Source organism: Triturus cristatus, chromosome 3_1, assembly GCF_964204655.1.
Source record: "Triturus cristatus chromosome 3_1, aTriCri1.1, whole genome shotgun sequence".
Lineage (NCBI taxonomy): Eukaryota > Metazoa > Chordata > Amphibia > Caudata > Salamandridae > Triturus > Triturus cristatus.
The window spans coordinates 303,479,434-303,503,203 of NC_140583.1; the positions used below are offsets into that span (position 1 = coordinate 303,479,434).

Here is a 23,770-nt window from a genome sequence, read left to right on the forward strand (position 1 = left end):
CCAAGTAATAAGCGCAGCGGCGGATGCATCAGACCTAGCCGCGCATGGCTACTCCCATGGCATCTGCTCCCGCCGTTCGGCCTGGCTCAGATTAACGGGCCTCAAACCAGATGCGCAGAAAAGAATTCTTAACCTGCCGTTTAATGGGTCATCGCTATTTGGAGCTCATGCGGACGACCAAATGAGCAAGATGAAAACGGAATTGGACACCGTAAAGGCTGTGGGACTGGTAAAGCGCAAAGAGTTCCGCAAGCGTTTTCGACAGGGCGACAAACGTGCCTTTCACCAGCGCGTTCAAACGCCCCAATGGTCCTCTCAAAACCAACAGAGGTCCCAGTTTCAGCAAAGGGGCCGGGGCAGAGGAAGAGGAAATGCTAAACAACAGCAGTCCTCTAACAAGCAACCCCCCAAACAGTGAAAACGTACTTCCTCCGCGCTCGTTCGCCACTCCGGTAGGAGGAAGTATCACCGTTCACCTGGCAGAGTGGAATGCAATTACAAACGACAGATGGGTGTTGAGTATTGTAGAGCGTGGCTACTTGCTGAGGTTCAAATCTCCCCCTCCGCAGGTACCCCCACGGAAACAGCCACTTCCTCCCAGCCAAAACAAGCTTTTAAAGGACGAAGTTGCCACTCTCCTCTCCAAAAACGCCATAGAGGAAGTTCCAAACAGGCAGAGAAATCAGGGAGTGTATTCCCGGTACTTTCTTGTTCAGAAAAGAGGAGCGATCGGGGACTACAGACCCATCCTCGATCTCCGCTTACTCAACAGATTTCTCAGAAGAGAAAAATTCAGGATGCTAGCACTGCACCAGATCTTCCCACATCTACACCAGGGGGACTGGATGTGTGCCATCGACTTACAGGATGCATACTTCCACATTCCTGTCTCAGCGAAACATCGGAAGTTTCTCAGATTTCACATCTTTCGCCAACATTATCAATACAAGGTCCTGCCATTCGGCCTCAAGTCCGCGCCACGAACGTTCTCAAAGTGCATGGCGGTGGTGGCTGCATTTCTCCGCAAACGGAAGATATTCGTCTACCCCTATCTAGACGACTGGCTCTTAAAAAGTTCCACTCCGGCTCGACTCCAGAGTCATCTCTCGTTCTGCCTAAACCTTCTACACTCGTTGGGCCTTCAGGTCAACTACAGGAAGTCGATCCTCAATCCAACTCAGTGGATCCACTACTTGGGCGCCTCTCTAGACTCCTCAAGCGCAAGCGTGTGTCCTTCGGAGGAGAGGTTATCCTCCATGCTGCAAAAAAGCTGCACGCTTCTCAGCACGGAATATCCCACAGCCAGACAAGTGTCATCTCTCCTGGGATCCATGGCCTCGTGCATCTACATCGTGCCCAACGCACGTCTGCACATGCGTCCTCTGCAACAAGACCTAGAGGATCAGTGGTCGCAGAGGTCCGGCCGCTGGGAGGATCACATTACCCTTCATCAAGCCGCCAAAGATTCTATCCGGTGGTGGATGAAGCGCTCCCATCTGCTTCACGGCGTCCCTTTCCATCAGGCGCCTCCGACACAGACAGTGGTCACAGACGCCTCCATGCAGGGCTGGGGGGCTCATATGGGCCGGCTTCAAGTACAAGGTCTCTGGTCCGCTACCGAACAGAGCTATCACATCAACTTCTTGGAGCTACGAGCAGTCCCTCTCGCTCTCAAGTCCCTGTACTCATCCCTGCAGACCGACTATGTTCAGGTTCAGACAGACAACACCACAACTATGTTCTATCTGAACAAGCAAGGAGGAACCAGATCACGGGTCCTGTCTCTGGAGGCCCAGTCAATCTGGAAATGGCTTCTGGCGAGAAACCTAACGATCGTCGCTGTTCACCTGCCAGGGACCCTGAACGTGCAGGCGGACGGCCTCAGCAGAGACTTCGTCGAAGCGCACGACTGGGTGCTCAACGAAGACGTCGCTCAAGACATCTTCCGCTTGTGGGGCATACCGGATATCGATCTGTTCGCAGACGCGGACAACAAAAAATGCCCCGTCTTTGCCTCCAGGTTCCCTCAACGGGGGTCGCAGGGGAACGCGCTTTTGATCAGCTGGTCGAGGACATTGTTTTACGCTTTTCCTCCTCTCCCTCTCATCCCGGCTGTGATTCAGAAGTTCTACAGGGCCAGAACTCGGATGATCCTAATAGCACCGGAGTGGCCCCGGCAGTGGTGGTACCCAGATCTACTCCAGCTGTCGGAGGTACCACAGAGGAGGTTGTCATGCCTGCCGAACTTGCTGACCAAGGACAAGGGGAGAGTGTTCCACCCCAATCTCCCTTCCCTCCGCTTGACGGCATGGCTCCTGAATTCATCCAGTACGGACATCTAGATCTTCCACCGGACTGTATGAGCATTCTTCGGGAGGCAAAGAGGCCCTCCACGAGGAAGTCGTATGGCTTTAAATGGAAAAGATTCTGCTTCTGGTGTAGAGATAACACCCTTGATCCGATCCGGGGTCAAGAACAGGTTATTCTCCCCTACTTACTGTACTTGGCGAAGTCTGGGTTAAAGTACTCTTCCATCAGAGTACACTTATCTGCTATTACAGCCTATAGGAAGTCTCCTACCCAGACCTCATTCTTTCAGATGCCAGTGGTAAAGGATTTCTTAGAAGGGCTTAAGAAAGTTTACCCACCTGTGAGGTCTCCTTCCCCTTCCTGGGAACTGAACATCGTTCTCTCTAAACTGATGGGAGCCCCTTTTGAACCGATTCATAAGGCCTCCTTGCAACATCTGACCTGGAAGGCTGCCTTCTTAGTAGCCATCACTTCGGCCCGTAGGGTTAGTGAAATTCAGGCCCTCTGCTGCAAGGACCCTTACACTGTGTTTCATGCTAATAGGGTGGTGCTCCGTACCCATCCGATCTTCCTACCCAAGGTGGTCTCGGACTTCCACATTAACCAGGTGATCACGTTGCCCACCTTCTTTCCTCAACCGACTACTCCCCCGGAGATAGCCCTACACTCTCTTGACCTCCGGAGGGTTTTGAAATTCTATCTGGCTAAGACCCTTACTCTTAGAAAGTCAGACAGGCTCTTTGTGAACTATGGGCCCACGAATACCGGGCTGGCTGCATCCAAGACATCTATTTCAAGATGGATTGTCTCTTGTATAGCTTTGGCTTACCAACTATCCCACAAAGTTCTGCAGGGTAAACCTAGAGCACACTCTACTCGAGGGAAGGCTTCTACGGTAGCACTCCTTTGCAACGTTCCCATGTCTGAGATCTGTAAAGCGGCTACATGGCGCTCAGTCCATACTTTTACGCGCCATTACTGCCTAGATTCAGACGCGCAGGCCGACGCCCAGGTGGGGCAGGCTTCTCTGAGGAACCTGTTTGCATAACTGTAAATGCAAAATGTGTTTTGCTGTTTGTTTTTTAACAGTTTTTTGCTCGTCCGCGAGACTTTGGGTATGGGCTTGCTACTCTATTCATAGATTATGACTATTGATGAGTATCCCCTGGATGAGAAGGATTAGTTACTTACCTGTAATCCTAGTTCTCATCCAGGGGTATACTCATCAAAGTCATAAGCGACCCACCCACCTCCCCGGACGAGCAATGTTTTCTCTTTAAATAAGTGATGTATGGAAGGCAGATCTACTCAGGTGCGGAGGCACCGCCAAAAAGAACTGGCCCAACTGCCACCTGTAGTGCATCATGGGAGCAGGGGGTCACAGGCAGGCCTTTAAGGCACGGTCCCCCTACTCTAATGCCTTAAAGGCAGGGTGTCAGTTTTCTTGGTTTCTTGATACTCTACTGCAGCCTACTGGCGAATGCCTACAATTACATGTTGCTTTATGGCAATAAAGCAGTGCTGTGTTATAATTTGCCTGATGCTTCCTTTTTTCCTTACGGGTTACGGGGGCACTACTATGCAAAAATATGTAATTTACAGCATTGCCATGTTTTGAACATTATTAGGCTGCATTTATATGTTTTCACATATGTATATATATATGTATATATATGTATTTTCTATATGCTCCGGGATCCCGCACATGGGCGGGGATTATTCATAGCTTATGACTTTGAGGAGTATACCCCTGGATGAGAACTAGGATTACAGGTAAGTAACTAATCCTTCCTGGTCACCCCCCCACTCCCAGGCCACTGTTTGGCACACCTTGTTTCACACCTAATTCAGGCCAGGTAAAGACTGGGCAGTTGCTGGAGAGCTAATGCAAATTAACCCCCTACAGATTCAGACAGGGTAAAAGTAAATTCTTAAAGTTACATTTCCAATGTATTTAATAACCGTTTGACTTCTCTATTAGATTTGGTTTGTATTTAATATAAAATCTGATAGAGACTACTAGCTGCAGATTCCTTACCTTAGAACATTCCCCAGGCATCAGACTTAATATGGAAATTTGTGAGTAATCCTCTCACAGGCTGGTATGTGGCATTTGTGGGCTCTACTGGATCACCCTTTTCTGTTAAAATCACCTGTTATAACTAGATTTCTTCAAGGTTTTCAGCACGTTTCCTCCCATGCCCTTCATTATGCCCCAGGGGACCTTGATTTTAGTTCTCACCTTCTTCATGTGCCCCCCTTCGAGCCGATGCACAGCTGCCCTCTATGGCTCCGAAGAATCAAAACTGTCTTTCTTGTGGCGATAAGCCAGGATAGTTAGCGAATTGCATGCGCTTTCAGTTAATTCTCCCTACACTTCATTTGTCTCAGACAAGCTGGTTCTTAGAGCTCAGGCATCCTTTTTGCCAAAGCTGGTCACACGTTTTCACTTTACATAAAACTTCACCTACCTACTCTTCCCCCCCCCCCCCCCCCCCCCCCCCCCGTCTGCTTAGGCTGCCTCTTTGAGAGGACCTGCTCAAGTGCATCCTACCACCAGGCACTACTGTATTAACTTGCAGATCCACAAGAAGAGCCATTTTATAAGTTCAGTCCTGCAGGACTTAGTGGTGTAGAGTCTGCTCTCCAGACCCATCTCCCAAAGGGGCGTTGCAGCTGTTAGATGTATCCGGCAGAAGAACAAACTGAACATACCTTCAGTAACTTTCATAATGGCAGATACTCTAACAACCGATTTCCCCACCAACTAGGCTTCTTCTCATTCTGTGGAGTGGTCTTTTGGGAGGTAATAATGTTCCAAGTTAGATGATGCACACTTTAAACATCCTCAGTTTGTCAGTAATGCTAGGTTATGTGAATTTGTAGAGTGTGAGAAAGGGGAAGTTCTGAGTTGTGTTGTCCTTCCAGGTCTTGGCTGCGAGGTATGAGAAGGAGTGTCCTCTGCTTTTGGTTGTCTTGATGCAATGGAGGTGTACTCTTGCCTGGGACACAGATTGAAGGTGTCTGGTGGGTTGGTAGAAGTTGAGGTGGTGATTGAGACAAGCTGGACCAATGTTGTGGAGTAATGTTTCTCTAGGGCCATCTCTTTGACATTAATCATATTTCATTGGTTGTTTTCTTCAGTTTGTGGGAACGAGTGGAAAGCAGGAAAAGTGGTTAAGCATGCGAGTCTAGCATTGGTTGTCTTAATGTGGTTCTCCAGAAGGGGCTACCTGTCCTCATGGAGACTTCTTGTGTACTTTGTTATTTAGATATCTAGCAAGATCTTGTGCCTGTTTGTCTCTGCTTGTACATCATAAGACTGTAAATCTGAACTGTTCTTATGTACCGTCAGTAATTGCCCTCCAGAAAGGTTTTCCTTCCCTACCCATAGATGATACATGACAAATTTTCAGAAATAAATTCTGTTAGTATGCTTGGAAAAACAGGCGTTTGTAGTCTCCTTGATTTGTAGTTGATGAATAGATCTAAAAATGTTATTTCTGCTCTGTACATAGTTATAGTAATGTGTAAGTGTTGATCACTATCATCAATCTTGTTGAGGAAAGAGGTAGTTTCTTTTTTAATACCTCTCCAGTAAAAAGATGCCATCTGTGTAACGGCACCCTCATTTTATTTTTGGACAGAAGTGGTTGCTGTCTTGGAAAATTAATGTTTTACAATATTTTACATACACATTCAACAGACTATATATGTAGGCAGTTCCCATACTGATATCCACCCACTTGTATAAAACAATGTTCTTTCCATTTAATGATTATTTCTTGTCAAGACTCTGTTATGAAATTAAGAGGGGTGTTAGGTATGGGTAATCTGTAAATAGTTGGTCTTCTTTCTGGGATGAAAAAGAAGAAATGCATTCTATTTGTTCTGAAATATTGATAAGGTTTTAATCTTGCTCAAATTGGATTGTTTATTGGTTGGAACAAAGCCCAACTCTCTGTGCAAAACTTTTTATTGCATTTGTGGTGGTGGAATTCTTTGAGTTCTCTTCTTGTCCCCTCACTCTGCTCTGGTTGACTATTGAGGAACCCTCTGTATATTCTTATTGGTGGAGTTTCTTGGTTTTCCTCTTCCACTCCCCTTCGTATGCCTCTTCCAAACAAAGGCAGTCTTTTGGTAGACATTTAGCCAAATTTGGACTTACCGGTAATTGCCCAAATGCTTACTTGGTCCTTGATCCCCGCTACTCTCATTGCATGAACTGAACGCCTAGGCTTCGGGTTTATTTTGTTTATATTTTGGCCCATGTTATCTTTAGACTCATATTCAGGATTAGTGTAGTGGTCATCTTTAGTGTAAGGATATGTTGCTTCGCGGGTGAAGCATTACACGTCCTTTTTTAATTTCACTATCATAGTATTTGTCAAGTACTCTTAAATTCTATAATTTCTGTGTTGATCATATCGATTTATTTTTATAGATGTTCATCTGTACTAGACATTTAATGTTAGGTTCTCCAACAACATGACATCTGCTATCCTTTCAGCTGTACTTATTATTGTTATTGATGGTTTTTTTTTGTTATGGTTTTTGTAAAGCTTTATTGGTATGGAGCTGCCTGGCCCTCATTAATCTCAACCAAAAAAATAAAAAATGGCTAAAAGCAGAGTACAGGTCAAAAAGTACACATTCACCTAAATGTCACGGGCATTTAAGGGAAAAGTGCGTGCAGTGTGTGTGTGCGCGCGCTCGCTCCTTGTGAAAGATTGAAATGCCATCACTCACAATGAAGTTAGCCAATGTGAAAAGTGGGCTGACCCATTGAGGCATACTTTAGTGGATGGAAGAACAAAGTGAATGACACAATAACAGACTGATGAATGGAGACATCTGGATGAAAGTCCATGTAAATATATTAAACCTATAATTTTAGTAAAATCAAAAGGTATTGGAAACGCCAGACCTAAGAACATGCTTCCATAGTTGAGAATGCGGATGGTTCTTCACTTCAAGATCAGCCGGTACTACCAGTACGGGGTTGTGCCTTTTGATTTGCACACATTTTCAAGTTTTACCTAGAAAGGGCTTGCGCTATTCTTTGTGAAATCTCTTGTAATTTAAAAATATATACATCTTAAAAGGGTCTTGCAATCCACCCATTACTTACCATTTGTAGGCTACACAGTCACACTCATGTTCTTGCTTCTCACTGGTCAGCAGCAGCTTCTCACGTCATCAGGTTTCACTTATTCTCTTTCCTCGCTCTGCTGTTCCTTGGAGCTTGGACAAGTACCGTTCGGCTGGTGGTCAGTGTCCGTCCACTGGCCGCAATCTTCTGAGGTACTTTAAAAAAAAAAAATATCTTCCTGGCACTCCTTACCATGTGGTTTGTATCAGCCTTGGAAAGCAAAAGAACATTCACAAATCCGCTAGATTTTGCATAGGTTTCACCTAATAGCTTTGCCAGTGCTTGTTAATTTTCAGGGCAGCGTAGAACTTTTACTGAGGCATATGAAAATGTTGACTAGCCATATTTGGGTTACTGGCAGATAATGCACGCTTTTGTGAGCTTGTGCAAGACTTGCAGAACATATCTAAAATTCTGCACTATACTTTTAAAATTTTGACAAGTTCTGAAAATGTGCCATCAAACCCTATCCTCTTCAGGGCAGACTGTCTTCTGAGCACTAAACATGTCTTCCGCTTGAGAGACTCCCTCATCTAACAGCCCCTTTGATTTCTTCTCTTTTGAACCTCATGACATTGTGTTTTTAATCTCAAATGTCGAATTTCCACATTATACCTTTTTAAGAGTGCCTAGAAGATTGGTGGAGCTAGAGGAGATAGGCTAATAAGGTGGAATGAGTTTTTCACCATACCTATAAAGTTGTTCTTTGGGTGGTGTAAGAGAAAGGACAAGTTAAAGGTCGTCCCCTTCAAGAAGTCCTTCTTTCCTACAATCAATTTTAGGTGATGCCTTGATGCTGAGTTAGGGAGCGTACATGCAGAATTATTGGTGAGAAGAAAGTGGCTGATCAAGTAGTAATCTTTCCAGTTAAATATGATTGAACTTAAAATAGTTCAGGAAACTCAGCAGTCCTTAATGCATTGAGCCCTTCAGGCTTTAGCTTAATGCAGGCAGACAAACGGGTAGTTATGACATCCAGGGCAATTTCATGGAAGGCTTCTTTTGCAAGTCAGAATGATTTACCTGTCACATTTTGAAAACTTTAAGGTGCACCAGCTAAGCAGGTATGTGTGGAAAGCAAGCCAGTATGTGTTTAAGTACTCAAGGACAACCACTGCTAATGGGGGATACCAGCTCTCAGTCTCTTGTCACCACAAGAAACACAGTAGAGAGACTCTGGGTTCAAGTTCCCTAAGCCTGAATCTGAGTGAACGACCCTTTGATAGGCTGCTCATGAACAAATCTGTAAATATGTCGGCCACATCCAATCCTCCTGTAGGTAATCATCCTATCTGATAGAGACTACTAGCCGCAGATTCCTTAACGTGGAATTATCCCCAGGCGTGAGACTGGATCTGAAAACAATTTGCCACAGTATCTCTGCGCGCCGCGGGCGTTACCACGCGACACCGCCCTGATGTCCGCGGACGTGACGTCAGCGAGGTCACATATGTCCCACCCTGGCGCGCTGACGTCAGTTTCCTTCTTTTCCGCGTGCAAAGGGGATCCGGAATTTGTTCCCTTGACCTGTTTTTAGGCCTCTTTTAACGCCTTTTGCATTGGGAACTGTGTGCGATGCCTTCGGGTTTCAAGACGTGTGCTTCTTGTGCGCATCAGATGTCGGCGACGGAACCTCACCCTATTTGTATGTGGTGTTTGGGCGATCACCATGATTCTACGGACTGTGAAACTTGTCAGCATCTCAAGCCGAAGTCCCGGCGGGAGCGCCGGATGAAATTGCTTTTGGCCCGCTTGTCCAGATCGGTCTCGTCACAGCGTCCGTCTCCTACCTCGGAAGGGTCCAGAAGCCGCCGATTCCAGCTGTGGCATCGTCCTTCTTCGAGGCCCCACGGGCTTTGCTCGCCTGCCGGTAAGTCCTGCAGCTTGCCACCTAGGCCCTGTCCTCCTTCTGCAGAGGGCGCGGATTCCTCTCGGGATGTGCTCCCTCGGCCGTCGCCATCCTATCTGCCTATTCCTGGCATTGGGGCGACAAGGGCCAAAATGAAGTCCTACGCTACGGCTCTGCAGGCTTCTTTGGGGCCCCCTCCTCTTCCTGAGACATCCGAGGATCCCTTGCCATGTGCGGGGCCTTCTGCGTACTCGCCGGCGGCTTTGCCCCCGGCACTGACGATTTCGGCTTCAGGTTTTGGCGGTGTGCTGTCGTCGAGGTGCGGCCTCTTCGACCCACAGCGCACCTGCCTCGCCGCAAAACCCCGCGGGGTTCCCTGTGGTGTTGAAGGAGATCGCCGGGACTCACAGCTCGTCCCCGAGTCCCCCTCGATCCTCTGGGCTGGCCGCTGTCTTACCGGAGGCCGAGCCGATGCCTGTGCAGCGTCGACGGCTTTCCTCCCCGGCCCTGGTGGCGCCGCGGGTGGAGGCCTGGGACCCTGGGCCCCTCCCCGAGCCCCTCTCGGTCCTATGCGCAGGCGGCTGCCTCATCAGAGGTCGAGCCGGCGCTTTTTCGGCGCCGTTCCTTGGCCGCTTCGGCTCCGACCCCGTCCCCTTCTCCGATGAGGCACATGGTAGTGGAGGTCGACTCGGCACCCCTGGTGGACACTTCGGCGCCGATCCAGGACACACCGGTGCCCGTGGTGGACACTCCGGCGCCGTCCCGACGTCGGATCGTAGACTCCTCTCCGGATGTCGTTTTCCTTTCCTCTTCATCGGAGACTGGACGCCACATCATTGCATTTTCCCCGGCGGCTTCCAGAGCGGGTTCTACGCCGTCTCCGCTTCCACAGTCCCCGGACTCGCGCTTCCGCACCTTGCAGTTGACTTCCCTGCAGGCTTCTCCACCTTCTGCGGAGACCCCTCAGGCCCCTCACTCGTCCATGGGTCTTCCATCTTACAGGGGCTGGCCTTTTCTTCCTCCAGCAGGGCACGGGCGGCTCAGTTTGCAGCCTTCTCTCCACGGCCACCGGCATTTTGCAATGGGGCAACCCGGTCGCTCCACTCCCAACAGACCACTTGTTGGAGGTTCTCCACCAGGACTTTGGTGGAGGGGAGCCGCTTCTCCCATTTGAAGCTTTGCTCCACAACTCTCTTCTGGGGGCGTCCTGCTATGGGGGATCCGGTGCCTCAGCCGCTCCTTCACCAACACCGTCCTGCCCCGCACGAACCAGTCTGCCTTTTTCCCACCCATCTGCCCAAGTCCCTGTCCTGCAGACTGCTTTTCCTTCCTTGTCTTCGGTGTTGCTTCCTCCGTTACGGGAGGCCCAGTGGTTGGATTCCTGGGGGCGTAACATTTTCGCTTCCACTAGTGCTGCTCTGTGCGCGCTTTGTGTGTTGGCCAGGGCTACATCCGACCTGTGGGATTCCGCGGAGTCCCTTCTGTCTCGTACCTCCCACGAAGGTGCCCGCGCTCATCTGCGGCACTATGTGCGGAATGGTCGAGAGTTAGTTGCATTTATTCTCCGTTCGGCCTTGGATGTCTCTGATTCTCTCGCCCGTGCTATGGCGAGTTCTGTGGCCCTCCGCCGCCAGGCCACTCTTTGATAGTGTTGTCTTGGGGTGATTTGTCTTTACTCAAGTGTTCCGGACTTGTTGCCCTTCACTGTTATAGATTGTGGTTGCAGACTTCCTGTCGTCTGCCACGACGTTTTTCACATGTTTTTTCTGCCTCCAGGGAGGATATCGCCTTCGCTTTGCAGGGTTGCTTCTCAGAGCAGTGCTCTGCTCTTTCTTTTCCATGACTTTCAGTAACGCAGTGCTTGGCACTGTCCCTAATGGTGCTGTTCCTCACCATTCACTTCTTCCCTTTGTTTCACTGATTTTCTTGCACACTGTTCCCATACTCTGAGTTTTGTTTGTGATGGGTCCACGTTGTGGCGTGAAAAAGTTCTCCGAAGAAAACTGACATCAGCGCGCCGGGGTGGGACTTATGTGACTTCGCTGACGTCACGTCTGTGGACAACGTCAGGGCGGGGTCACGTGGTACTGCTCCTGGCGCGCAGAGATGCTGTGGCAAAAACAATTCCTGATCCAGTCTCACACCTGGGGATAATTCTACGTTAAGGAATCTGCGGCTAGAATCTTCTCTATCAGATACATCGTTACCGAAGATAAGTAACTTGTACCTTAAAGCCATACAAAACACCATGAATCCTCATTTACTCTTAGCTGACCATGCCACTAGTATCATCTAGACCACCTTCTGTTTTCTCAAGAGCCACAAAGGAGGCTTCCTGCAGGTAGATGTCTACTATAGGATGTTATCCGTGAAGGATCACCACAGCCTTCCATCTCTGACCTTGACCGCTTAACACCGAAATACTGCAGTAAGGGCGTCTGAATTTTTTTTCTGGCATGATGGACATCCAGAAAAATGTCCTTACATAATGCTGTGCTATTTCAAGAGCAAGAGATTTTGCATTTCATATCTAGAGAAACATGGTGGACTAGTCAAGCAGCAAAGATACTACTTTAGCTTCAGGTCTTGCCTGAGACAGCGCATGTGCTGTCACTGAGGAGAGCTTTTGTTAACTTAAAAAAAAAAACAAAAAAAAACTTAAAGGGGCTTCGACTCCGCCTTTTACTTACCATTGGTTGGCTTTATTATCACTCTCATTTCCTTTTATCTCACTTGTCAGCGGCTGCCTGTTTTACTTCCTTTTTGTGTGTTTGTCCTTTCAATGGAGCATGGACCAAGTACTGATTAGTATTTTTATTGGTGAGTTTCTGATGTGCGCTTGGATTTAGATACATTTTTTGCTCCCTTCTGCTTTGTTGCTTGCGTTCGTCATCCCTCCTGCCTCATTGATTGTTTTCCCCGTCCCTCTTGCACTATTGCTTTGGTTTCTAGGTTAGGGAGATAGCATTTGGTTACAGGAAGAGTAACCACACACAACATCTTTTACTTTTCTAAGCGTTCACTTTAGGTGTCTACTCCTTACATTAAGTGGCATCCATGATATAAGGTTTTCAGCACTTCCCAGGGATCAGCTCTCCTAATTTGAGGGTCATTCTTGCTCATTGACAAATCGAGATCTACAACATTGCATTCATGATCGAGGTTAAGGAACGCTTACCGGACAAACTGGAATCTGTTTACATTCACTTACCAAAAAAATGTTTTGGCATTACACTATTTGAAGAACCTCGGCATAGAACTTGTCACTTATTATTTTAAAACTGTATCGCCTCTTAAATCCTGTGGAGGTACGCGTGCGCCCCATGTTTGCCAAAGTAACTGCACTTGCCATGCACCACATTGGACTGTGCTGAAGTGCCTCAGTGCCAGTTGTTGTCAAACGGTAGTTATGGAGATGGGTAGCGAAAAGGGAGCCTTATAGGTCTTAATACTCTGATGTGCATCATAGCTAAGAACATTGACAAAGCAAATCGGTGGTTCAGACGAGACCTATTGCATTTGCCAATGCTTGTTTATATTTGGCAAAGTAGGCAGTTACATTTTCACCTATTAAATTTCTCTTGGCAGCTGTTGCTACTCTTCAGGAATGGTATGATGATGAGATAATTTTTCGCCATTCCACAAGTTGTGGTTTTTTTAAATGTAACTTAAGGTAATTGGAGCTCATTCAACCCACAGTGGCAAGAAGAGAGGATGAAGAGCTTTACCTTGCTTGCATGGAGATGAGCAAACCCAATCATCAAATGCTGTCATCCTCATAAAAGAATTAAGTCCAGCCTCACACATACTGACGCCATCAGAATCCTGTTTTTCTTTCCTTTCTTGTTGTTGTAGCTATGCTGTCCCTTATTTAACACACTGATTTTAGGTATCATAGGTGAAAGAAGTACCAAAACTGGATCTACTACTCATGTAGGTCAAGTTAGGATATCTGCTAAAATGCTGCACCACGTTTTGCATATGGTGTAATTGAATGAAAAACTGACCATGTAATTTTGAATGAAAAGAGACTAGGCACATTCTTTCCAATGCAGTGTCTCTAATGACGCATGTGAGTGTCCATGTAGTGCATGTCATGCAACAATAATGTTTATAATCTAAATGTGCTCTTCTTTTCAGGCGAAACCGGAATGTGAAAACGAAGCTCAACCTACCGAAGGTAGGTGTTTAAAAAATGCAGTTAGCACAGCACTGCCTCTTTCAGACTGATGTACAATTCACTACCTCGGGAAGGCAGTTGTGCTCAGAGCACCATTGATGATGCACATGTAAAATCTTATAAACAGAGCATTAACTGAGGCAGACTGGTGTATATAAAGCCATCTCAGGCTGGTTCCACATTCATTTGCAAAGAGCACTATTTCTTCAGACATCTACGGAGCACCATTTCTGGCAAACCTTTGTACTCAATATGATTTCTAGTAGGTAGATTGTGTTCAGAGCACCGTCTTGGATAGACCAGTGAAATGATAGTGCATCATCTAAAGAAAATAGATGTAGACAGTACCATGTCCACATTCATAAAACTAGAGCAGTCTGCAATTCCTGCCTGTACCAAAAGCACTATCTCACACTGATGAAGAAGACCGACTCAAATAGTTGGATGTACACGAGTTTTGTTTTAGACTGACTGATTTATACAGTGTACCATGTCAAGCAGATAGGTGAATATTGATATTAGAATATTCTCAAAACACAAAAATCTCATTCACAGCACCTTTTTCACTGATACTTAATAGAAACTACCCTCACAAACATGTGTACTCAGTGATTGTGATTCCACATATCTTTATTGACAAACACATCCTCAAAGAGACACACGCACCATTAGTGCTGTGTGTACCCTCACTGAAAAGTACACATGTCCTCACTAACCCAACCTAACTGATTTCCATATGCCTCCAGTGGGATACTCATACTCTTAATAGACTCACTGAGGCATATCTCCCCTCACAAAAATTGCCATACCCCCATTTACATGCATACTATTTTCAGCATTCACGCATGGCCTGGCTCACACAGGTACCCTCACTGATGTGCAAACACACATTCTCTCTAAAACAGACTCACACTCACTGACATATAAGTACTTTAAAACCATTACTGATTAACACATAACATCAATAAGACGTATGTTTACTTGGAGATGCACTTTGTATATATGAACTATGTGGATTACATGGAAAACGGGTGCTGTTCTTCCCTGTCCATATTCAGGTCTCGCCTAGGCAGCGAGCATGCGCTGCTCTAGGAGGGCCTTTAGCCATCGGTCTTCACTTTTTTCAAGCACTGCACTCGTGCTTGTGGCGGCATCCACCTTGCAGGAGCGAGCAGCGGCGCGGCCACGTTAATTACAAACATATGGCCGCTGCTCGCTCCCGCAAGATGGATGGCGCCACAAGCACGAGCGCAGTGCTTGAAAAAAGTGACGACCGCTCATGCGTGTTTCTTTTATCATTTCCCTGTTTTGGGTTTTCATTAAAGTGCACTGGGTCAACTGGTGAAAAGATATTTTGCATTGCTTTGCTTGAAAGGGATTGTTTTTCTGCCTTTTTTGCTCTGAAAGGCCTCTAGCGTACAGGCTATAACTTTCAGCGCGAGGCGCGCGCGCTTGTTTGTAATTAGTGTGCCTGCGCTTGTCTTCCACGCTGTCTCTCTCCCCCTCGTTCAGGCCGTGGTTCTCAGGCTTTCACTTTCCCAGAAGTTGAGAACGAACACGCACATGCACACACGTGTGTTTTTTATGCAGTAAGATGTCCAACATGTTTTAAACATGATAGATGCTGAGACGCTTTTCAGCATAAGTCCGTGCACTCCACCCTGAGCCACTTTGTGCTGTTTCTCGATCTGGTTCCGTTTGCTGTAGGGCCGTCTTGACCTTTGAGGTCTACTTATCGTCGGAACGTGCTTTTCTGTTTGGAGCTGAAAGTGCAGAATCGCGGAGAGAATGGACCCAGGCAGTAGCGAAGGTAATGCTGATAATTATCTGTTCTGGCTACGCTCGAGGCCTTTGCTTAAAATATCAATTGGATTTGTTAGCTTGGAGTCCTCGGAGAAAGCACTTTCACTGAGAGCCGTTAAAATAAACACTGAGAGGTTTTGTTTGGAGGGAGCATTTCTGTACGTCCTAATGCAATAATCTTCGCCTTGCCAAAATGTAAAATGTTTTTGTTTATTTGTTTCAATGCAGACAAATGGAAGTATGTGTTGCTATTTATTTTTTTTGCTTTTGGAAAGTGCTTTACTTTGCTCTTCTTATCATGCCTGTTTAACCCTGACATGCTTTATAATTTTCTGCATTTTCTGACCCCTATAAAAAACAATTGGGACTCCGTAGTTGTCCACAGTTGCGACGTGTTGGTAAAAAAATCGCTTCTTGAACAAAATCACTTTCTTGAATTAGCATGAAAGAAATATAACATTTATTCAGTACTTGCTGTCTGGAGATCTGGATAAGGTGAATGAATGATGCAGCATCAAATTAGATGCTTAAGTGCCTTTTTGGAAGTTAGATTAGCTGCTGCATTTGTGGGCCATGGACAATGACAGTGCCCAATCTCCGTCATATTGAAGGATCAATAGTTCTATGTACACCACGTTGCACTTAACGCGGTCTGCCGCATACTGTTCACTGGTAGAATGTAATGAGGAAATGCACCAAAACAAACCGTGTCGCCGTTGCTGATGGGCTGGTGAACATGAGGTAATAAATAATCGATGATGCTACCCCTTGGTTTCCCTGCTGGCAGATGTCCGACTGCAAAACGGCAGCCAGGCTGAAACGAATCCCCCCCGTCTACAGAAGTTTAATGCATTTCAAAGGCTTCTGTCAATCGGGAGATACCATTGCAACATGCTATCAACCTCCTTATTATGAACATTGTCGCAGGGGCTCCAGGCGCTGTACTCCTGAGGGGGGATTTATGGCTCTTTCCTTTAAACCCCTGACACTCTACAAATCAAATACGCTGGCACAGAGACTTAAGCACAACCCCAGCAAATAAATCTGTCCCAAAGTCTTTCATAAATAACCAGAGTCGCAGAAGGCTGGGGATCAAGTTTTTAGTATGCAATCCTGTGCACATAATGGCATTCTCAGTATCTTAAGGCTATTCTGCAGCATATTTTCCACGTGTGCACAAATGTATAGCATACTTTGCTAATTTTGGGGAAATTAAATGTTATTTTCTGCCAGCGTCTACATTTTTTTTTTGGATAATCAAGTTTATTGGTATTTTGAGAACAAATCACAGAAAAAAACTGTGGTAAATATTTCGTTACCGGTACTATTTTTTATGCGGTAAAGTCTATTAAGAATAACTCAGTAAATATAAGAGGCAGAATCCGTGGTATTAGAGTTTTTAAAAGGCTTTATTCCTATACAAAGGAATACAATTCGAATTGTAGGCATTCTATTCCATCACCACGAAAGTTCAGGAAGGAAGGGCATACATTATTGACAGATAGGCAGTTTTATAGAAAATACATTACAGTGAAACAGATGCAAGAGGCGTAACAGCTGATAGTATAGATAAAAGGTGCATACGTAACTAATAGAGGCGGTCTTATGGGCGTAATTTAATAAACGTCATTATACATGATGTCACAAGTGGGTGGATCCATAAGAGAATCCTGCAATGTCAGCAGAAATATTTGGCAGAGATGCGCGCGCAGCCGCATGACGTGTGATTGACGTGCAACTAGAGGGTGAAGGGGACTTGACATTTAGCTCTACGTGTGGAGACAGAAGTCTGGGGTTATGTCAACCTAATCCCAAATCATATCTAATATCCTATGTTTAAACAACTGTGTTATCCAAAAGGAGAGGTCTCTAGGATAGAATCTATTCTATACTGACTGTTAGTGCGTGTACAAGCGTCTAAGTGTCTACACTAGATGCGAGGGGGTAGGAATATTCCATGGAAACGGGGCTATGAATTACTTGCATGAGGACAGCGAGGCCTGGCCCTTTGCACGGTAGCTAGAGGAATGTTTACCTAAACTGCTAGACAGGAATGCATCGGATGAGGAGCGGAGGAGATAATCTTGAAGGTGAAATACAGTTTTTGGCAGGCGACGGGCTGGATCAGGCACCGTTAGCCGCGCAGGGAGTAGGACAAAGTTCATGGATACAGATGCAGGCTCAGACTGGAGCTTTCAGAGGCAGAAGGCAGGAAAAGGCTTGATGACAGAATTCGGGCCTACTCGCCTGAATCTGTAAAATGTGGAAAGTGAACCACATAAAGTCGGTGGCCTTTCATACTTAGGAAAGGAATATCTGACCCATTCATGGCGGATCTGAAAGAGGACATGTTGACGGTGGACGCACATATATTTGCGTCTTCAAAACTGGAGCAGGAGGGAACTTACATGTACTTATAGCATGCACATGGAGCCGTTGGGGTCTACGATAGGGGACATAACTGATCACAAAATTCAGATTTCCTCAAAACAATGGCAGCACAATCAGACATGGTAGAGAGGTGAATTACATTTGAGCGAGGGACGACTAAGACTTGTACAACACTTTGGAAATTAGTATAGTACCTGCCAGCAACCATTCTTTCACAGGACCTGGCCGTGCCCCTTAGGGCATCAAATTGAACCACTTGCCCCATATTTTACCAAAAAGCTAGGGACGGCCCCGGGCCTCGAAGAGGGGTTCCTCTTGAATCCCGCACCAATCCACCCCCCCGTCTCCATTTCCGTATAGTAGGTGGCTTAGGCTGAGACCATAGCGCCGCTATGTTGCGTTTTGCCACCGCCATAGCTGTTCCGAGGAAGCGCTTATCGGCCCGGGAACCGTCAAGGCCGTCGAACACTCCCAGGAGCAGGCGTAACGGGTCATGGGGAACCTCCCAACCCAGGGCCTGCGTGAGCTCCAGCTCCACCCAGAATGGTGCAAGAGCGGGGCATTGCCATGTCATGTGGTAGAAGTCTACAGGGGCGTGGTTACAGCGCACGCAGGACGGGGACGGACGCATACGGGAGCTGTAGAGGCGTGCAGGGGTGAGATATGCCGTGTGGAGGTAGTAAAGTTGGACTAGGCGCAGCTTGGAGGAAGTCATCAGGGTCTTGGGAGCCATAAGGGCATCCCTCCAATCCGCGTCCTCCAGGGGACCCAGCCACCCCTCCCAGCGGGATCGCAGTGGGCCAGGGAAGCGAGGCCATTGTTCACCAGGGAGCGGTAAATGCCCAAGTTCCCCATCATCACTTGGGCTTCCATAGGGCTATATTCGGGGAGGGATGTGGGAGATGGAATGTGTGTTCGGAGGGCATGCCGTAGCTGTAAGTACTTGTAAAAATGGGAGGAGTGGAGGGAGTGACGCTGCTATAAATCTGCAAAGGATCTAATGTGATCTCCTACCCATACATCCCCCAACAACGAAATCCCGATGATGTCCCATCGGCAGAAATTCTCGAGTGACAAGACCTCCTTCAGCCAAACACCACTCCACAGAGGCGTCTGTCTGGTGAGTTTCCGATCCCAGTTCGTGTGGCGCAAAGCAGAGCGCCTGGCCTTAAGTACCTTTCGAGTGATGGAGGGGAGGGCCCGTGGCACGGGGGTCCCATAAAGGAAGGCGTGGAGCTGTGCGAAATCCATTGACCGGAGTTCCACCCGGTACGCGGGGTCGGACCAGCCACCCGCGAACCAGTCATGGATCACAATGAGTTTGGTGGCCAGGTAGTATAGGTGGAGAGTGGTTACCCCCATGCCCCTATCATAGGGCGGTATGCAGCAATGCGCCAAAGACAATCTTGACCTCCTGCCACCCCACAGGAACCGAGTAAGGGCACTGTCTACCTCTCGGAACCAACCCCCCGGGAGATTAATGGTGATATTTTGTAAAATGTATAAAAAACGGGGGAGGACCATCATTTTAAAAAGAGCGCTCCTGCCGAGGGGATTGAGGGGGAGGGATTGCTATTTCCTGAGATCCGCCTTGGCCTTAGTGACCAGGGGCATGATGTTCAGGGCCCATTCGAGGTCTGGAAGGAGGGCGACCCACACCCCCAAGTACTTAAACGATTGCCTGCGCAGGAGGATGTTCGTCTGCCTTGGATGCAAGGGAACCAAGGTAGACTTAGCCGGGTTGAGCCGGATGCCAGAGACCCGCTCGAAGGCCAGGAGGGCGTCCAAACACCTCGGACCTGAGCTCTCCGGGTCCACCAGGAAGAGGAGGACGTCGTCGGCATACAAGGCGATCTTATCGATCTGATATGGGTCCCAAGCCCAGCCTCGTATGAGGGGATCCTGACGGACAAGGGAGGCCAGAGGCTCCATTGCTAAGGCAAATAAAAGTGGCGAGAGCGGACAGCCCTGACGAGTGCCTCTCCGAACGGGAAACTTCTCAGAAAGCACGCCGTTAATGAGGAATCTTGCCGTAGGGTTGCAGTATAGGACCTGGATGAGGCGCCAGAACGGGGAGCCGAAACCCATCCTCTCCAGCACGTCCCCATGGTAGTTCCAGTCCACCGTATCGAATGCTTTTTCGAAATCAACGAGAAGCAGAGCGAGATACGGGGTGAGGTGGTGACGATGCACCAGGGCAAGGTGGAGACGACGGATGCCCCGGGCAGGCATAAAGCCACACTGATCCGGGTGAACCAAATCCTGTAAGAGCGGGTGAAGTCGCTGGGCCACGGCCGTGGCGAAGATTTTTACCTCGGTGTTTATAAGGGAGATGGGGCGGTAATCCGCACAGGCAAGGGAGGGTGGCTGCGTCTTTGGAAGGACCACAATCGTGGCCACGTCGGTCTCAGGTGGGAGGGACCCTGTGTCTACTACCTGTTTAAACAGCTCCTTTAAATGCGGAACCAATGTGTCCCGATAAGTCGCATAGTATTCCTGGGGGTAGCCGACGGGCCCAGGCGTTTTGCCGGAGCGCAACAGTGTAATGGCCCCGTGTATCTCCTCCTGGGTGAGGGGAAGATCTAGCGTCTCCAAGACCACTGGGGAGAGGCAGGGCAAATGAGTCCCGGTTTCAGCTAGCAAGTCAGCCAGGGTGGTCCGCGGAGATCGAGCCGCATAAAGGGCCACGTAATAGCCTGCGAAAGTTCGGGCGATAGCATGGGAGGTGACGTGGTGAGCCCCGGCCTCATCATAGATCTCCGGGATAATGCGGTTGGCTTTGGGGTAGGACACTAAGTTGTGAAGTAGTTTACTGTTTTTGTCGTCCCAGCCATACACGCGTGCCACAGAGGAACGCCAAAGCATTTTAGCGGCCTCCATTGAAATCTGGCAGATCTCTTCTCGGATCAGTTTAAGCTGACGCTCGGAACCATCGCTGCTCGTACTCGCCAGGGCCCCCTCCAACTGTGCCGCCTGGGCCTCAAGCTGTACGAGTCAAGCGGTCTGCTCCGCTCGTTTCACGTGGACCAAATCTCTAGCCACCCCACGCATGGTGGCCTTGCCTGCCTCCCATAACGTCCCCGACGAGGAGACCGAGCCCGCGTTTGTCGAAAAATAATGCCTCAGTTCCTGCCTGAGGGATTCAACAAGGTCCGCATCCTGCAAGAACCAGGCGTTTATCCGCCATGCCGTACGGATACCGTTAAGGGGGTTCCCAAGACGGAGGAATGATCCGAGATGCCCCTTGGAAAGATAGAGGCCCTGGACATCAGCTGACAGTCTGGGGCAGGCAATAGAAACAGATCTATGCGAGAGTGGGAATGGTGAGCTGCTGATGTATGAGTATATTGTTTTTTGCGGGTGTTCCAGACCCTCCAGGCGTCACAAAGAGGCGTCACAAAGACCCATAGCAGAGGACCAGTCAGACAGACGCTTAGCAGAGGCAAGGCGGGCTGCTGAAGGAGCGCCTGTGGCGTCGTACGAGGGTTGCAGAACGGCGTTGAAGTCCCCCCCCCCCCCAATGATCGTCAGACCGTGAGTAAAGGAGGAGACCACGAGTGTGAAACGGCAAAGGGCAGAGGCCATGGTGGCAGGGGGAATGTAAGTGCACATGAGGTTAACTGGATGTCCATCGATCCTACCCGTTAGGGCCACGTACCGGCCAAGCGTGTCCGTCTCGGCCTGCGCCAGGGTAAAGGGGAGGTCCCTTCGGAGCAATATAGCAACCCCCCCGAGAACCCCATGCAAAACCTGAGTGCCATACCCTGTCGAACCCATACCGGGCGAGGAAATTGCATTGGGTGCCCATAAGGTGTGTTTCTTGTAGGAACAAGACATCTGGCTTGTGTCGCTGGGCGGTACGGAGAACAGCAGTGCGCTTTCTACGGTCTAAGAGGCCATTGACGTTCCACAAGAGGATGTGGGGGGTCTATGCAGAGTGGGTATAATTGGAGCGGGAGGTGCGCGGAGGAGGTAATGTAGGTGTAGGTCGGCCTGGGTCCCAAGGAAAGTAACGTTTCCCGACTAGTGTCTTTGGGTAAAGGTTGCGCCTTTTGGTGACTCATGTCGTCGTTCGTGGCATACATGCCTGAGTTGCTACCAGGAAAAACAAAAAACAGCAGCCCGTAGGCAGCTAAAAACAACAAACAATCGGGAGACCGCGGTCTACCCTCCCTCCCTCGCCCCCCAACTCCCACCACCTTACACTTCTGGAAACTAAGCATCTGTCGCCCTGAAAAGGAAAACATTCAAAAGAACAACCCACTAGTGAGTCTTATTGCTAAACTAAAATGGTTAGCCAAATGTGACCGTGGCAGAGAAGGACCCCCATCCATAGAGCCAGATAATAGATATGTCAACAGCTGCAAGTACATTTAAGCTAATATGCATCAAGAAGTACTTTTAAAATTCAGGAGTTGGAATAGGATACAGTTCACCAAGCCGTGAAGGTGGATTGCACCTATGACAGAAGATGGCAAACATTCTTAAGTGCAGGTGCCATATTGAGAACTAAGTAGAAAGGTCTTGCCTTTGCCACAGTTCAAGCTCCCCCATCATCTCCGGATTTAAGAAGCGCAGGGCTCCTAGAGAGGTCTGAATCAGAGAGGGAGTGGTGCAAGGCCTTGGAGGGGTCCGGAATGAGACTCAAATTAATCAGAGAGTTCGTAGGACTGGGAGTGGCGGCCCTCTGAGGGAGGGCGCAGGGACGGCGTGCCCGGAGAGCGGGTCGCTGCCTCCCGGCGGTCGCTCTTCTTACGTGCCCTAGCCTGCCGTCTCTGGCGTTTAGGTAGGCATAGGTGGGCCTGCGGGGGAGCCCGCCGGGCCCGGGAGTGGGTCTGCCGATTCAGGTGGGGTTGGTCTTCCATGAGCCATGTCCATGCTGCCTGTGGGCTATCGAAGAAGAATGTCTTGTTCTTAAAGACCACCCTGAGCCGGGCCGGGAAGAGAAGGCCATATCTAAGACACAGGTTGCGGAGCTTCTGCTTGACCTAGTCATAGATGATTCTGTGGTTTTGGAACATCAGAGGGCCCTGGGCTCTAGCCACCCTGAGGATGGCGTCTCGATCCCGTAAATTGAGAACCCTCAGAATGATAGGTCTGGCAGGAGCCCCAGGAGGAGGCCGAGGTGCCAGGGAGCGATGTGCCCGCTCAACGGCGAACCAGGGTGAAAGGGACTCCTTGGGCATCCATGAACGCACCCTTCGTTCCTTCAGGAAAGCCTATGAGGCGCAGATTGTTCCTTCGCGACCTGTTTTCGATGTCTTCTGCCTGCCGGTGGAGTTCCGAGGTCTGGGGACGAGCCACCTGCTTATTAAGCTGGCCAATGTCGTCCTCCGCCGTGGAGATACGGGATTCAGCCTCCGTGAGTCGTGCCGTGGCATTGCGCAGGTCTTGGCGGATACGAGCCCCATCCACCCTCACCTCGCCAATCTTGGTCTTGACGGAGGCCTGCGAGGTGCTGATCGCCTGAAGGATAGTGGAGAGGTCATCCCCGGTGGGGGTAGGGGCCCTGGACGCCCCACCTCCAGGATCTCGATCTGTCATGGCGAATCGGTCCATTGTGGTTTGGGCTAGAGGAGCAGGGTTCTGCAGTGTGTGAGTCCTTCCTATTGCCACCAAAGAAGATTCGGCTCGGGCAGGGGGAGAGCACAGTGGTCCTGCAGAGGGGAGGGGGTCCCCGGTCACCCAGGCCGTCAGTACTCAGGTCCGGGCACCCAGGTCCACCCCCTCGGGCTCGTCGTGGAGAGGAAAATGGATTAAACGTCTCCGGGCCAGTGTCGGGTCCGTGGGGAGCACCCCAGTGGTAGGCCCCAGGATCAGGCGGTCAGTAGCTACAGCGACAGGTTCGCCACTCGAACCACCCTTCCGGCAGAGGTGGCCTCCCACCCCGCTGGGTAGCTTGAAGTGGATAGGGGTAAAGGACGAGCCCAGTTCTGTGGTGGGTCAGAAGAGGGGACCCCCAACTGCCCCCAGGGAGGGACCCCCCAACGAGGGAGAAGGCGTAAGAATCGGGAGGCGTAGGCAGCGAAGGATGAGGAGGGGGGGGCGGAGGCACCGACTATAGCCCCCCGCACTGCCACCCGAC

General features: G+C 49.0%; 1 protein-coding gene across 6 annotated transcripts in view; it reads left to right on the plus strand.

The window, feature by feature from the left end:
• Positions 1-23,770, plus strand: part of MYO9A (myosin IXA) — a 1,236,948-nt gene that overhangs the window by 704,308 nt on the left and 508,870 nt on the right. For all 6 annotated transcript variants that reach the window (XM_085643964.1, XM_085643968.1, XM_085643966.1 and 3 more), the window contains one exon: positions 13,452-13,491. In XM_085643964.1, coding sequence (XP_085500090.1) covers positions 13,452-13,491 — 40 coding nt within the window. The remainder of the gene's footprint in view (positions 1-13,451; positions 13,492-23,770) is intronic.